The 14,946-nt window shown below is 46.3% G+C and overlaps 1 protein-coding gene across 5 annotated transcripts in view; it reads right to left on the bottom strand.

The window, feature by feature from the left end:
* Positions 1-14,946, bottom strand: part of LOC139230085 (inositol 1,4,5-triphosphate receptor associated 2-like) — a 131,984-nt gene that overhangs the window by 114,621 nt on the left and 2,417 nt on the right. For all 5 annotated transcript variants that reach the window (XM_070861893.1, XM_070861890.1, XM_070861891.1 and 2 more), the window contains exons 2-5: positions 12,374-12,490; positions 11,533-11,713; positions 10,375-10,436; positions 9,909-9,975 (exon numbers count right to left, since the gene is read on the bottom strand). In XM_070861893.1, the coding sequence (XP_070717994.1) occupies positions 9,909-9,975; positions 10,375-10,436; positions 11,533-11,713; positions 12,374-12,490 (427 nt within the window). The remainder of the gene's footprint in view (positions 1-9,908; positions 9,976-10,374; positions 10,437-11,532; positions 11,714-12,373; positions 12,491-14,946) is intronic.

Here is a 14,946-nt window from a genome sequence, read left to right as displayed (position 1 = left end):
CTGGGCTTCCCATATGGTGACAGAAAAAGAGAGGTTTGCAGAAGTTGCATAGATGACCAGTAGTCGAAACATTGTCGGAACAAATTGGACTGTCAAATTGTATTTGATCAGCTGCTGTAAAGCACCATTGTAGCCTGATCAATCTGCAGCTGGCACCTCTCCTATTTTTCCAACTGCTGCTCAAGTTCCTTGCTAGCAATTTCAGACTTCATCTTCAAGTAGCGCATGAAAATGGAGCCTTTAAAATCTTCCCCCTGGTGGTACTTCACTGCCTGGGATTGAAAGCAATCTTCTCCTTTTAACAGAAAGTCGACAGTGAGAATGCATTTCCAATTTAAGGAATTGCATCCAGGTGTGAGTGAGCATCCTTAATGAGTATATGGACAGGTGCAGGAAAGTGGCAACAGGGTCTCTCATTCAATTCCACTAGGATTCTGAGGCTGTAAGCAACGGAACAATTGCAGGAAGAGACAGGGATGTGAAGGGTCTCATGCTTCTTGTCGATATGGGGATAGGGCAGGAAAGTGGAGTTGACGCAGAAATTCAGCCACGATCTTATTGAATGGCGGAGCAGACTCGAGGGGCCATATGGCCTACTCTTGCTCCTATTTCTTACGTTCTTCGTGGCATTTCAGGGATGAACTACATTGTGTGGCGCACACAGAGGGCAAGATTGGTACTAAAGGCAAATCTGCTACAAAGAAAGCCTTGTTTCAAGTAAGTACTTTTTCTTCTAAGCCTGGCCAACTTGATGAGGTCATTGAACTCCTTCTGGAATTGCTTTCATGTTGATGGGGTGCTGGAGATGGCAGTCACTGCCACGGCTACCTCATTCCATTGGGTCATCACTACAGCCTTCGTAGGGCTCCCCCCCATCATTCCCAAAATCTGGTTCGTCATCTGCTGAAATCTGACTTCCACTCTGAAAATTCTGAGGCTCTCTGGCCCAAATAACTTGACTCTGACATTTTCTGGTTCTCCAACTTGACTTAGAATCAAAATGGTTGCACAACATTCTATAGCCACTTCAATGGTGCAGCAGCACGTGATTTTCTTCCTCCCAGAGGTGAGCTACCAATAAACGGTGCTAATAGTGCTGGCAGCCCACCTACATTGTGAGCACAGGTCGGAGAGATAAATTAGGTACGGGTCACAAGATTTTTTAAATGTTCTTATGTATCGTATACACACATTTATTCAGTTAGTTTATGTTGTCTTTAGATGCTCTGATGATGACAGCACGAGGAAATGTATTGTATTTGAACTGGTGACCTTAGTCCATTTAATGTAACTCCAGAGGATCATGGCCTGCCTTTTATATCAGGTCTGGTCCACCTGTACAGGTAACCTACAAGTCTCCCACTGCAGTGCCCTCTGGTGGCACACCTTAGTGACCATACAGCTGGTGTACAAGCTTCCCATAGTAGTGCCCTCTGCTGGCACATCATATGTAATAGTACAGGCAGTAACATGTCTCGATACATGACATCACTCTCTCCCAAGTCCTTAGTGCAAATCACCTTCATGCATTGACTGTGCTCTGGGCTTAGCTCTGACTGGTTGACCCTTGGGGGGTCATTTCCATCTTGGGTGAGTAGATGGTGTTTTGTTGGCAGTAGAGGTGCTGGTGGTTTGTGTTTTGAGAGTCCATGACCACTCCATTCTCTCCCCCCTACATATAGATTATGCTGGTGCTAGATACATTCATAAACATTTGTGGTACAGTTGTGAGGCAGGTACATTTGACTGGTGAGGTACATTCTTGATACATACTTGGACTCAGTGCTGGTGTCAGCACCGGTGAGTGAGGACAAGCTAGTTCCAGAACTGCTGGGTGGTGTCCAGGTAGTCTGGTGGCGGCGCGATGCCCAGTGCTGGCAGTGGGAACCCGGTTGGCTCAAGTTGCCTATTCTCGGGGCCTTTGCTGTTGCTCCTAGCGTCAGGCAGGTTCACAGATGCCTGTGACCTCACTGTCCTTTCCTTGCACCCCGGGTCGCTGCTGCTCCCTGAGGGGCAGTCGTCTGGCAGTGCGCAGGGAACCGCTGAGTCACTTGCCTGGGCATTCTTTGGGTTGGGATCCTGGCTGGTCCCGGTCCCATTTGGGAGGACCGTTGCGGGTGACCCTTCATTCCCGGGTGTAGCCTTAGGGGCGATAGGGTCTGGGGGCTGCGTCTTAGCGCGGTTTCAGGCTCGTGGCAGTTGGTGCCATCGGATGCCTGAGAGGTGGAGCCGATCAGGGGCAGGGTATCCCTCCTGAGATCACTTGCTCTACAGCTTGTCCATATTAACTGCTTGTGGCCACACTCCGTGGTGCATCACTCTGGTCCCAGGGACGCAGACTACAGCATTGGGTAGCCCACTGGACCCGTGTGCTCCCGATGGGTGTTTTCCCGCTATATAATCAGAATACAGTTGAAATCCTACATCGCACAATGTTTCATTACTCATTGTAGATAAACTGTATCTCCGATCGCAATCGCACAACTTTTCTTTGCTTATTACGTATATAAAACTCTGATCATTAATTACAAGCTTTACATTTGACTCACAGTTGCTATTACATTGATTGAGAATGTGGAACTGTCCCTTTAAGTGTGGTGGGTTGCTGGCCTCCTTTAAGAGGGCCTTGCTATCTTTAGCCCAATCCTTTTCTTCGCTTGGTACCACGTGTTGCTCCATCAGCGCTGCACCTCGTGGTTTGCGTGCTGTTTTTATGGAGAAAGAGTCAGACTGAACACTGTGAACTCAAAGTAATATGTGACCTTAGTCTTTCATTGCAGGTCTCCAGAGTGTCTCTCCAACCTGTGAAGCCTGATTAAATACCTGTGCTCCCAAGGGATTATGAGATCCCTTGGGACTTCAGGGGATGAGCCCTCTAGCGGCTGTACAGAGTAGATACAAGTCAAGACACATAACAACATTCCCCCCTAAAGTCAATAGTGTAACTATTTACATTGTGAGTCGATCTGGGGCCCTTCTTGCCCTGGTTGATCTTCTAGGTGTGAAGGCTGGTGTTGTTGAGTCATTTGTTGGGCCCTCGCTGGGCTGCTGTGCAGCTGGCCTTGCTGGGCTGCCTGGTGTGTTGGGCCTGCAGGGCTGCTGTGGATGATGGGTTCTGCTTCGTGGTCAACCGTGGTGTCGGTTGCCACTGGTGTGTGTATTGGGGGATCAAAAAAGGTAGGGTCCAAGGTGGGTTGCTCAGGGTAGTCCGTGAATCTGAGTTTGATTTGGTCCAAGTGTTTCCGGTGAATGAGTCCATTTGAAAGTTTGACCCAAAACACCCTGCTCCCCTCTTTGGCCACGACAGTGCCGGGAAGCCACTTGGGACCTTGTCCATAATTTAATACAAATACAGGATCATTGACTTCAATCTCGCGTGACACATTTGCGCTATCGTGGTATGCACTTTGTTGAAGCCGCCTGCTCTCTACCTGTTCATGTAGATCAGGGTGAACTAACGAGAACCGTGTCTTGAGTGCTCTTTTCATGAGCAGTTCAGCAGGTGGGATCCCAGTGAGTGAGTGTGGTTTCGTGCGGTAGCTAAGCAGGACTCGGGATAGGCGAGTCTGCAGTGAGCCTTCAGTTACCCTCTTCAAGCCTTGCTTGATGGTTTGCCCTGCTTTCTATGTTTCTCTGCCTGACCATTGGTCGCTGGTTTAAGCAGGGCAGATATGACATGTTTGATCCCGTTACGGGTCAAAAATTCTTTGAACTCAGCACTGGTAAAACATGGCCCGTTGTCGCTCACCAGGACATCGGGTAAGCCGTGTGCGGCAGACATGGCCCGCAGGCTTTCAGTGGTGGCAGTGGACGTGCTGGCCGACATTATCTCACATTCAATCCACTTGGAGTACGCGTCTACAACCACAAGGAACATTTTACCCAAGAGCGGGCCTGCATAGTCGACATAGACCCTAAACCACGGTTTGGAGGGCCAAGACCATAAACTTAGCTACGCCTCCCTGGGTACATTGCTTAACTGTGAGCATGTATTACATCTGTGAACGCAGGACTCTAAGTCCGCATCGATGCTGGGCCACCACACATGGGATCTGGCTATCGCTTTCATCATTACGATGCCTGGGTGGGTACTGTGGAGGTCATTGATGAAGGTGTCTCTGCCCTTCTTGGGGATCACTACTCGATTGCCCCACAGAAGGCAGTCTGCCTATATTGACATTTCATCAATGCGCCGTTGGAACGGCTTTATCTCCTCCTGCGTTTCCACTGGGACACTGGACCAGCTCCCGTGAAGCATACAGCTTTTGACTAGAGATAATAAGGGGCCCTGGCTTGTCCAGATTTTGGATCTGCCGGGCAGTGACGGGTGATTGCTCACTCTCAAATGCTTTCATAACCATGGCTAGAACGGCGGGCTGCGCCATTTCCACCCCCGTGGTGGGCAATGGCAGCCTACTGAGAGCATCGGTGCAGTTTTCTGTGCCTGGCCTCTGGCGGATGGCGTAGTTGTATGCGGACAACGTGAGTGCCCATCACTGGATGCAGGCCGATGCGTTGGTATTTATCCCTTTGCTCTCGGAAAGCAGGGATATAAGTGGCTTATGGACAGTTTCCAATTCAAATTTAAGCCCAAACAGGAATTGATGCATTTTCTTTACCCCATAGACACACGTTAACGCTTCTTTTTCAATCATGCTGTAGGCTCTCTCGGCCTTATACAGACTCCTGGATGCATAAGCAACCGATTGCAGCTTCCCGAAATCATTGGCTTGTTGAAATACACACCCGACGCAATATGACGACGCATCACATGCTAGTACCAAACGATTACATGGATCATACAACACAAGCAATTTGTTTGAGCATAACAATTTTCTCGCTTTTATAAAGGCATTTTCTTGGCTTTTGCCCCAAATCCATTCGCCCCCTTTTCGTAATAACACATGTAGTGGTTCTAGCAGGCTGCTGAGACCCGGTAAGAAGTTACCAAAGTAGTTCAAGAGTCCCAGGAACGACCGCAGCTCCATCACGTTCTGTGGCCTCGGTGCGTTCTCGATTGCCTCCGTCTTCACATTGGTGGGTCTGATGCCGTCCGCCGCAATCCTCCTTCCCAAGAACTCCATTTCAGGTGCCAGGAAAACGCACTTCGAGCGTTTTAACCGGAGCCCCACGCGGTTGAGCCGACTAAGAACCTCCTCCAGCTTCTGCAGATGCTCGACTGTGTTCCAACCTGTGAACAAGATGTCATCCTGGAAGACCACGGTGTGCGGGACCAACTTCAGTAAACTTTCCATGTTTCTCTGGAATATCGCCGCCGCTGATAGGATTCCAAACAGCCATCTCTTATAAACAAAAAGATCTTTGTGCGTGTTGATGCAGGTGAGGGCCTTCGATGATTCCTCCAGTTCCTGCGTCATCCAGGCTGAAGTCAGATCCAGCTTCGTGAACGTCTTTCCTCATCCCAGTGTTGCAAAGAGGTCGTCGGCTTTTGGAAGTGGGTATTGGTCCTGCAGAGAGAAACGATTGATAGTTACTTTGTAATCGTCAGATTCTGACGGTGCCGTCTCCCTTGAGGACTGGGACAATAGGACTGGCCCACTCGCTGAACTCGATCGGTGAGATAATGCCCTCTCTTTGTAGCCGGTTGAGCTCGATTTCTACCCTTTCTCTCATCATGTACGATACTGCTCTCGCCTTGTGATGGATGGGTCACGCCCTCGGAATTAGGTGGATCGGCACTTTTGCTCCTTGGAATTTCTCGATGCCTGGTTCGAACAGCGAAGGAAATTTGTTTAAGACCTGTGCACATGAAGTGTCGTCAGCGGACAATAGCGCTCGGATGTCGTCCCAGTTCCAGCGTATTTTTCCCAGCCAGCTCCTGCCAAGCAGCGTGGGACCATCGCCCGGTACCACCCAGAGTGGTAGCTTGTGCACCGCTCCATCGTAGGAGACTTTTGCGGTAGCACTGCCGATTACAGGAATCAGTTCTTTCATGTAAGTTCTTAGTTTCGTGCGAATTGGAATTAAGACTGGCCTTGAGGCCTTGTTGCACCACAACCTTTCGAAAATCTTTTTGCCCATGGACTGGCTCGCGCCCGTGTCCAGTTTCATTGACACCGGGAGTCCATTTAGTTCAACCTTCAGCATTATCGGGGGACAATTCATGGTGAATGTGTGCACCCCATGTACCTTCGCCTCCTCTATCAGAGGTTCTGTTTCATCGTGATCCTCCGTGGATCTGTCCTCCTATGCAACGTGGTGGTTTGCAGGTTTAGCAGGCCTAGCAGCTTGCCTGCACACTCATTGGAGGTGTCCCATTGTTCCACAGCCCTTGCAAATGTATCCTTTGAATCGGCATGAATGGAAACGTTGATCACCCCCGCAGCACCAACAATGTGTTAATGGCCTTGCATTCATCACCCTTGATGGTGGACTCTGAGACATCTGCGGACATGTAGCTGCAGGTATGTGTGACCTGCCCTGTCCGTTACGATTCGAAAACAACATCACTTTGTTCACAGTACTTGTAGCAACACTTGTGTGCTGAGAGATTTGCTTAGTATTGTAACTGGTGGCAATGAACGCCTCAGCTATCGCTATGGCCTTACTCAAGGTTAGGGCCTCTACCGTGAAAAGTTTGCGAAGTACGGTTTCGTGGCCAATGCCAAGTCGAAAAAGTTTCTGAGCATGTGCTCCAAATGTCCTTCAAATTCGCAATGTCCTGCAAGGCGTCTTAGCTCGGCGACATAACTCGCCACTTCCTGGCCTTCAGATCTTTTGTAGGTGTAAACCGGTACCTCGCCATCTGAACGCTTTCCTTTGGGTTCAAATGCTCTTGGACCAGTGTGCACAAATCATCGTAAGATTTCTCCGTGGGTTTCGCTGGAGTGAGCAGATTCTTCATGAGGCCATACGTTGGTGCCCCACAGACGGTGAGGAGGATCGCTCTACGTTTGGCAGCGGTCCCTTCCCCATCTAGCTCGTTGGCCACGAAGTATTGGTCAATTCGCTCCACAAAATTTCCCAATCATCTCCCTCGAGAGTTTCTCCAGGATGCCCACTGTTCTCTGCATCTTTGGGTTCGCTAACTGTGTCTCGTCGTCAGTTGTAGTGTATGGAGAAAGAGTCAGACGGAACACTGTGAGCTCAAAGTAAAGTGTGACCTTAGTCTTTTATTGCACGTCTCCAGAGTGCCTCTCCAACCTGTGAAGCACTCTTACATACCTGTGCTCCCAAGGGATTGAGAGATCCCTTGGGACTCCGGAGAATGAGCCCTCTGGTGGCTGTACAGAGTATATACAAGTCCAGATTCATAACCGGCGCCATCTTTCTTCCATCCACGATGTCGACTGCTGTGATCCTCTTCTCCCCGGGTCCTGCCACCGAAGCTGGGAAGTTACCTTTGGATCCGATTTTCTTCCTCCGGAGTCCTGCCACTGGAGCCTGGAAGGTGCATTCGGGTTGTCTCAGCTGGGTCACCTCCACGCAGTCGTGCTGAGCGGTCTGTGCCTCGGGTGCTGTACTGGTCTGCTCTCTGGAGCTGGATCCAACCTCAGGTGAGGGCTTGCTTTGCCTCTGAGCACGGGGGACATCAATTGCTGTAGGGGTTAAATCTTCCCAGCTCCAATGGTTCTTCTTCATCCACCTTCTACCGAATAGCGTTGGTCCATCACCTGCAACAATCCACAGTGGTAACTTGTGCACCACGCCATCATGGAGTACCTTTACATCCACACTACCAACGACTGCGATAAGTTCATTGGTGTAGGTGCGCAGCTTTGCCTGAACCGGGACCAACTTGGGTCATTCAGCTTGATTGTCCCACAGCCTCTCAAAAGCTTCTTGATTCATTACTGACTACATAAGAACATAAGAATTAGGAACAGGAGTAGGCCATCTAGCCCCTTGAGCCTGCTCCGCCATTCAATAAGATCATGGCTGATCTGGCCGTGGACTCAGCTCCACTTACCCGCCCTCTCCCCGTAACCCTTAATTCCCTTATTGGTTAAAAATCTATCTATCTGTGACTTGAATACATTCAATGAGCTAGCCTCAACTGCTTCCTTGGGCAGAGAATTCCATAGATTCACAACCCTCTGGGAGAAGAAATCCCTTCTCAACTTGGTTTTAAATTGGCTCCCCCGTATTTTGAGGCTGTGCCCCCTAGTTCTAGTCTCCCCTGCCAGTGGAAACAACCTCTCTGCCTCTATCTTGTCTATCCCTTTCATGATTTTAAGTGTTTCTATAAGATCAATCCTCATCCTTCTGAACTCCAACGAGTAAAGACCCAGTCTACTCAATCTATCATCATAAGGTCACCCCCTCATCTCCAGAATCAGCCTAGTGAATCGTCTCTGTACCCCCTCCAAAGTCAGTTTATCCTTCCTTAAGTAAGGTGACCAAAACTGCACGCAGTACTCCAGGTGCAGCCTTACCAATACCCTATACAGTTGCAGCAGGACCTCCCTGCTTTTGTACGCCATCCCTTTCGCAATGAAGGCCAACATTCCATTCGCCTTCCTGATTACCTGCTACACCTGCAAACTAACTTTTTGGGATTCATGCACAAGGACCCCCAGGTCCCTCTGCACCTCAGCATGTTGTAATTTCTCCCCATTCAAATAATATTCCCTTTTACTGTTTTTTTTCCCCCAAGGTGGATGACCTCACACTTTCCGACATTGTATTCCATCTGCCAAACCTTAGCCCATAAAACGGCACTGGTTCGCCCCCGTGTCCACTTCCATGAAGACTGGAACGCCGTTTATCTCGACTTCCACCCTCAATGGGGAACATTCTGTGGTGCAGGTAAACATGCCGTACACCTCATCGTGGGGCTGAGCTGCCTCTCTGACTATCGCTTCATGGCCATCTGCAGACACAGTGAGTCATATTTCTTTTACACATTCGCTGGAGGTGGCCCTTTGTGCTGCAGCCTTTACACACATAGTCCTTAAAACGGCACTGGTGAGCCCTGTGATTCCTTCCGCAACGCCAGCATGGTGCTACTCGATTAGCCCCCCTCGGCGGACCCTGAGTTAAAGGACTCGGGGGCCTGTTCTCTCTCCCCTGAGGAGATTCACGTTCTACAGTCCAGCCTCTAAAGGGCACCATTCTGTATACAGTACTTGCCGGGTTTGAGTCCTGAGGATGAGTCATCCGCCTAGAAGCGCAGGTCGAGGTCATGAATGCCTGGCTCATGGTGATGGCCTTCTGCAGTGTGACTGTGGTATCCGCAGATAGTAGCCTGTGAAGAAGGCCCTCGAGGCCGATTCCGATGACAAAGATATCCCGCAGCACTTCGGTGGGGTGGTCGCCAAAATCACACGATACCGCCAGCCTCCTGAGGTCTGCAGCATATTGCGCGATTTCCTGACCTTCAGGCCGTCGGTGGGTATAAAACCGGTGTCTGGCTGTGAGGATGCTCTTTGGGCTTGTTCTTGGATCAGTGTTACAAGCTCCTCGTCGTCAATTGTTATGTCTTTAGATGCTCTGATAATGACTCCATAAGGCAATGTGTTGTACTTGAACTGTAGTGACCTTAGTCCATTTAATGTAATTCCAGAGTGAGGATCACACATGGTGACCTGCTTTTATACTAGGCCTGGCCCACCTGTACAGGTAACCTACAAGTCTCCCACTGCAGTGCCCTCTGGTGGCACACCTTAGTGACCATACAGCTGGTGTACAAGTTTCCCATAGTAGTGCCCTCTGGTGGCACATCATTTGTAATAGTACAAGCAGTAACATGTCTAGATACATGACAGTTTATAAAACCAAATTTTCACAATAGACATTGTGACATAGTGCACCAAGTACACATTGGTATTAAGATACAATTACTGGTCAGTGTGGTCTACACACACTCCTACTGTTACTGGTTCACTACTAAATTGACTGGTTTCATTGTTGCTCATTTCAAGTCCAATAGTTACACGGGTACTTACAGGTTTCCTCTGTTCACATCGCCTCCGTACCCTTCCAGTTGCCCTGAAGTTGATTCAGATTTCTTATCTGGAATAACACTAGTCTTTTAAAATTAATTAGAAGCCAACAACCATTAAACACAAAGGTTAATTCCAAAATCTCATGATTCCAGAGAAGACACATTCAAAGGAAAATGGGTCAGAAATAGAAAATGGTAGCCACGATTCTCCAAACTATGTTCCCTGTGAGTTAAGAGCAGAATTAGCCCTATAAAGTAATTTCAGAAAGGTCAACAGGTCTAATTTTTGAATATATTCACTATAGGCATCAGTTATCTTGCTTCAACGTTATACGCAGAGCTTCAAGCCTTCAGTGGCCAGTGGAAAGAAACCCCTAAAACTGAAAAAATCATCCTCATTACCCCCCTCTTTACCAATTAACATTTAAAGATTGCACATTTAAAGATTGGTACAGCATCATACAAACCTGTCTGCAATATACAAATGTTTTCTATGGATGTGGCCTCTTCATTTTTTCCACTGGAGAGCCTAGAGAGATTACATTGTTAATAGTCAAGTCATTAGCTCCTTTACAATTTAAACACTGGCAAGTGTATACCACCCTTACCACCTCTCTAAAATCAAATCTCATGACAAGCACCTTGGAACGTTTTACTACGTTAAAGGCACTATATAAATAAGAGTTATTATTGGTATTATAAAAAAGGAAATTTCCTAATCAATATGGCTCAGTATTACTAAGGAATGCATTTAACCAATGAACCATCAGAATACTTCTTATTTTTCTTTTATTTCAAACAGTTTATTCTTCAGGAATACAGCGAGGCTGTTTGAAAGAGCCAGATCTCCAGCCATGTGCTCAAGTGCTATCTGAGTGAGGAAGTGGGGATTAAGATGGTATTTGCAGCCTAGACCCATCCCTCTTTTCCACACAGACTTCCTGCTCTACTCCTCATTAGTGGTAGTGCAAAATAGCCAACAAGTAACTTTACAGTTAACTGTAATCTATTTTGCTCGGTAGAAGGAACATCTAAAAGGAGTTATATTTGAATAGAACCTTATCATATGTTGTGGAAACATGCCAAAGAGCTTTAAACAATAAAAACTTGCATTTATACAGCACCTTTAATGTAGATTAATGTCCCAAGGCACTTAAAAGAGGCATAATCAAAGAAAAGACACCAAGCTAAAGAAGAAGATATTAAAAGTGTGACCAAAAGTTTGATCCAAAAATGTGGGTTTTAATGGGGGTGGGGGGGGTGGGTGGGTCTTGTTTTACCAGATATGTGGGTCCAAGGGCTTGCTAGATGCTGATTTCCGTACAAATTGCCTGAGACAGGAAATTTATGGGCAACTCCCCTCTAACAAGCATAGCGCTTCTCAGATACAGTGCGTCTATCAAGCACCAGGTGGAGGGTGCCAAAAGAAAATATACTCATATTTTCATTCCTTCTTTCATTCTTTAGGATGAATTCAAATTAACTTGGATACATTAGTGAATTATCCATCCCATGTCAGAAATGTTAAACTTCATAACACTATTTTACCATTTACCAAAGCTTCAAATATACACACCATTTTATAACAGTGTATACACAATCTATGTGTAAACTATGGTAGTTACCCCTCCTGTCTGCATTCAGCTATCCACTGCTTCATGATGTTGTGGAAGGTTGCTAAATTCACAGCAACATCCCTTTCTTCAGGATTTAGCATTTTGTGCAGCAATCTTAGCTGCCCTTTCTCACAGCTTTGACCTGTTACATCTCCCAGATATTCAATGATTCTGGATACGTATACTTCCCCTACAAACACAAGAGGGACAGTCAAGCTGGACTCCATTAACAACTGAAAAACAGCAGGTTTAAAATGCAATCAACTTTTACAATAGACTGTATACAGGAACATAAGAACAGTCCAGGATGAGAAATGGTCATTTGGTCCATCGAAGCCCCTTTTTCTCACCCTAAGATCCTAAGATCCAACTGCATTTTAAATGCCCCACTATCTTTGTCTCCACCAATTATCCAAACATTTATCTCCCTTTGAATAAAGAAGTTTTTCTAAAATCCATTTTAAATTTACTTTTCACTCATTTAAATTCCTATTTAACCTGGCTTACTCTGAAGTAATATGCCGGCTTTATCTTGTAGATCTATACCATATGGTATTTGATATGGCTTGATGAATGCCCCTTTAACCTTTTTATTTAGCTTGTAGAGCATGTGTTTCTCTAACCTTCCCTCATGGCTCAGCCCCTTTACACTCGGGATCATTTCTGTTGTTCATGTCTGCATCCTCTCCAATTCACATACCTCCTTTTTGTAGTATGCAGCCATAGGTATATCCTAGTATAACCGTATTGTAGTTATAACCTCTGTAGACCTAAATTAAAGTGTTTGGCATCACCTAAAAATTGTGATTAGGTTACAGCATAGAATTCATTTCAAGCAAGTGTATGTTACCTTTCCCTTCGGTATCACAGGATTCAAATGTGCAATTTAGAACATCTTCCTCTGAGCAGATACTCATCTCAGTTGAGTTCTCAATAGAGTCTTTTGCTATAATTTCACACACCAGTTCTGAAAGGACAAGCGAGATATTTTCCATCAGAATCACACACTACCTGATGCTATATGGACAAACAAAATAAAACAGTCTCGCTCAGCAAAAAGTGCTATTTCTACTATTGATGAAAAACTTTATAGCCCTGATATTTTGTGGTGAGATGGTGGTCGGGAAATGGTGGTCGGGGGTGGAGAGTTGCCGATCGTTGAGTTGGAAGCAGGCAAGCTCGTTGGGCCGGGGGGAATCACTCTTGCTCCCCCTGGCCCACAAGCAGAGCTTTAAAAAGGCACTTACCTTATGGATTCAGCCCTTCTCGCTTCCTTTTACCTGCCATGTTTCCCGAGGCATGGGAAATTCAGCCGAAATTAGTTATAAATAAAAAGCTTGTTAAAATGGAGGCACACAGCCTACTTAACAGCTGTTATCGTCTGACCCGCCTCCTGAGAACGAATTGGTTGCCTGCCTGCCCCCGAGTCACGTCCATTAAAACTGGATGTGGGCAGGTTCAAGGCAGGTTGGGGTCAGGTATGAAATTTTAGTTTCAACATCTTAACCAACCCAAACCCAGCCACTTTTTAGGTTAAAAATTACCCACGTATCAAAAGCCAGAAGCACGGGCTCCTTACATTGATAATTAATTTCCCATTTCACCACTAAGTTGTGCTATCAATGGAATTAAAAATACCCCTTCCTGTTTCCTTCTGGAAAACAGGGACATGTGTTGACATTGAACTTCACAGGCACCAGCAACCTCCCAGGACCACATCCAAGTGGCCATTCTTCATGACTGACCAAGTAATCATTTGAACTTGGAGGGCATTACAAGTAAGGATCACTGGATAATAATCAGGCGCAGGATATCTGGCTGAGTTTCAATCCCACGGATGATGTGGCAAATTGAGAACCCCAAAGGCTGCCTATCTGTAAGTCAATCCCAAATCAGGCACTCAATTTACAGTTCAGCAAACAGGAGAGCTCTGAAAGCCAAAAATACCCAAGCAGTGCCAACATTTCTAATACTAGTTCTTATGGTCAGAAATTACATTTCGCTTTTTTTTCCAAAAGGAAAAATTAAATGTCTCTCAAGCAGAAAGAATTGACACACCTTAACAAGTTTATTTTAAATTGGATTAACTAATTTGTTAGAATAGAATACAAAGTGCTAAAGTACCCAGTAAAGGTTAGGAAGCAAGAGAAGGACCTCTTACAATACTGCCACTCAGGTTGCATCGAAAAGCACTAGAATAGGTCACAGCACATGTAGCCATCCAGAGGAAGCACGGTGTTAAAAAAGAGTTGTTGGCTCCTGTTCACTTTGAACTTAATAATAAAATAGAATTTGTACCGATGTCATCCTTTGTTATTCATAGGATTTAGAGTCACACAGAAAAGGGTGCACTAGTGCTGACTCATTCAATTAATTGATAATTATTGGCATAGTTATGTGGGGTAAAGAAGGCAGAGTGTCACATGCCAGGATAGAACTGGAGTGAATGTTTCTTTATTTGAAAATGGGTGAGAAGGAGTCACTGCTCCAATGTCAAAGGTAGATAGTGTTGCACAGAAGAGAAACTTTAGTGATGCGATGTGCTCTGTTGCCCCCTGCAGCTGTCATTGAGGACTCCTCTGGGTGGTCAGCGTGATGCTTGCCATACTGTTCTGGCTCCAACAAAGCTATGGTTGCCCCGCCCGCAATGACAAACTCCAGACCTAACTGTATGTTGAATTGTGATGCACAGCTGGACACACGATCCACGATCTGCAGCATAATGTAGCGCCCCACTAGAATTATCTAGGCAGTGAAAGGGCCTCTCGATGACCAATATTGTAGAGGCACGTGCTTCACTGCAGTCCTTCTCTTCTTAGGCAGTCCCCCGGAGTCAAGGATGATTTGCTTCCACACTAAAATTAGTTCTTGGGTGACTCATAAGCCCAACGCGGGATCTACAGTCGCTGTCACAGGTGGAGCGAATGGCAGTTGGAGGGATGGGTGGGGGGGGTGCTTGACCAGTTAGCCTAACATGTCGTTGGAAAAATGCTGCAGTCCATTATTAAGGAAGCAGTAGCAGGACACTTGGAAAAGCATAATTCAATCAAGCAGTCAGCATGATTTTTATGAAAAGGAAATCATGTTTGACAAATTTGTTGGGAGTTCTTTGAGGATGTAACAAGCAGGGTGGATAAGGGGGAATCGGTGGATGTGGTGTATTTAGATTTCCAGAAAGCATACGATAAAGTGCCACATAAAAGGCTACTGCACAAGATAAAAGGTCACTGGGTTGGGGTAATATATTAGCATGGATAGGGGATTGGCTAACTAACAAAAAAGAGATTCTGGATAAATGGATCATTTTCCGGTTGGCAAACAGTAACTAGTGGGGTGCGCAGGGATTGGTGCTGGGGCCTCAACTATTTACAATCTATATTAATGACTTAGATGAAGGGACTGAGTGTAACGTAACCAAGTTTG

This window comes from Pristiophorus japonicus, chromosome 19, assembly GCF_044704955.1.
Source record: "Pristiophorus japonicus isolate sPriJap1 chromosome 19, sPriJap1.hap1, whole genome shotgun sequence".
In the NCBI taxonomy this organism is placed as follows: domain Eukaryota; kingdom Metazoa; phylum Chordata; class Chondrichthyes; family Pristiophoridae; genus Pristiophorus; species Pristiophorus japonicus.
Note: the sequence above shows the minus strand (reverse complement) of the source record. Positions and strands in the feature narration are given on the sequence as shown.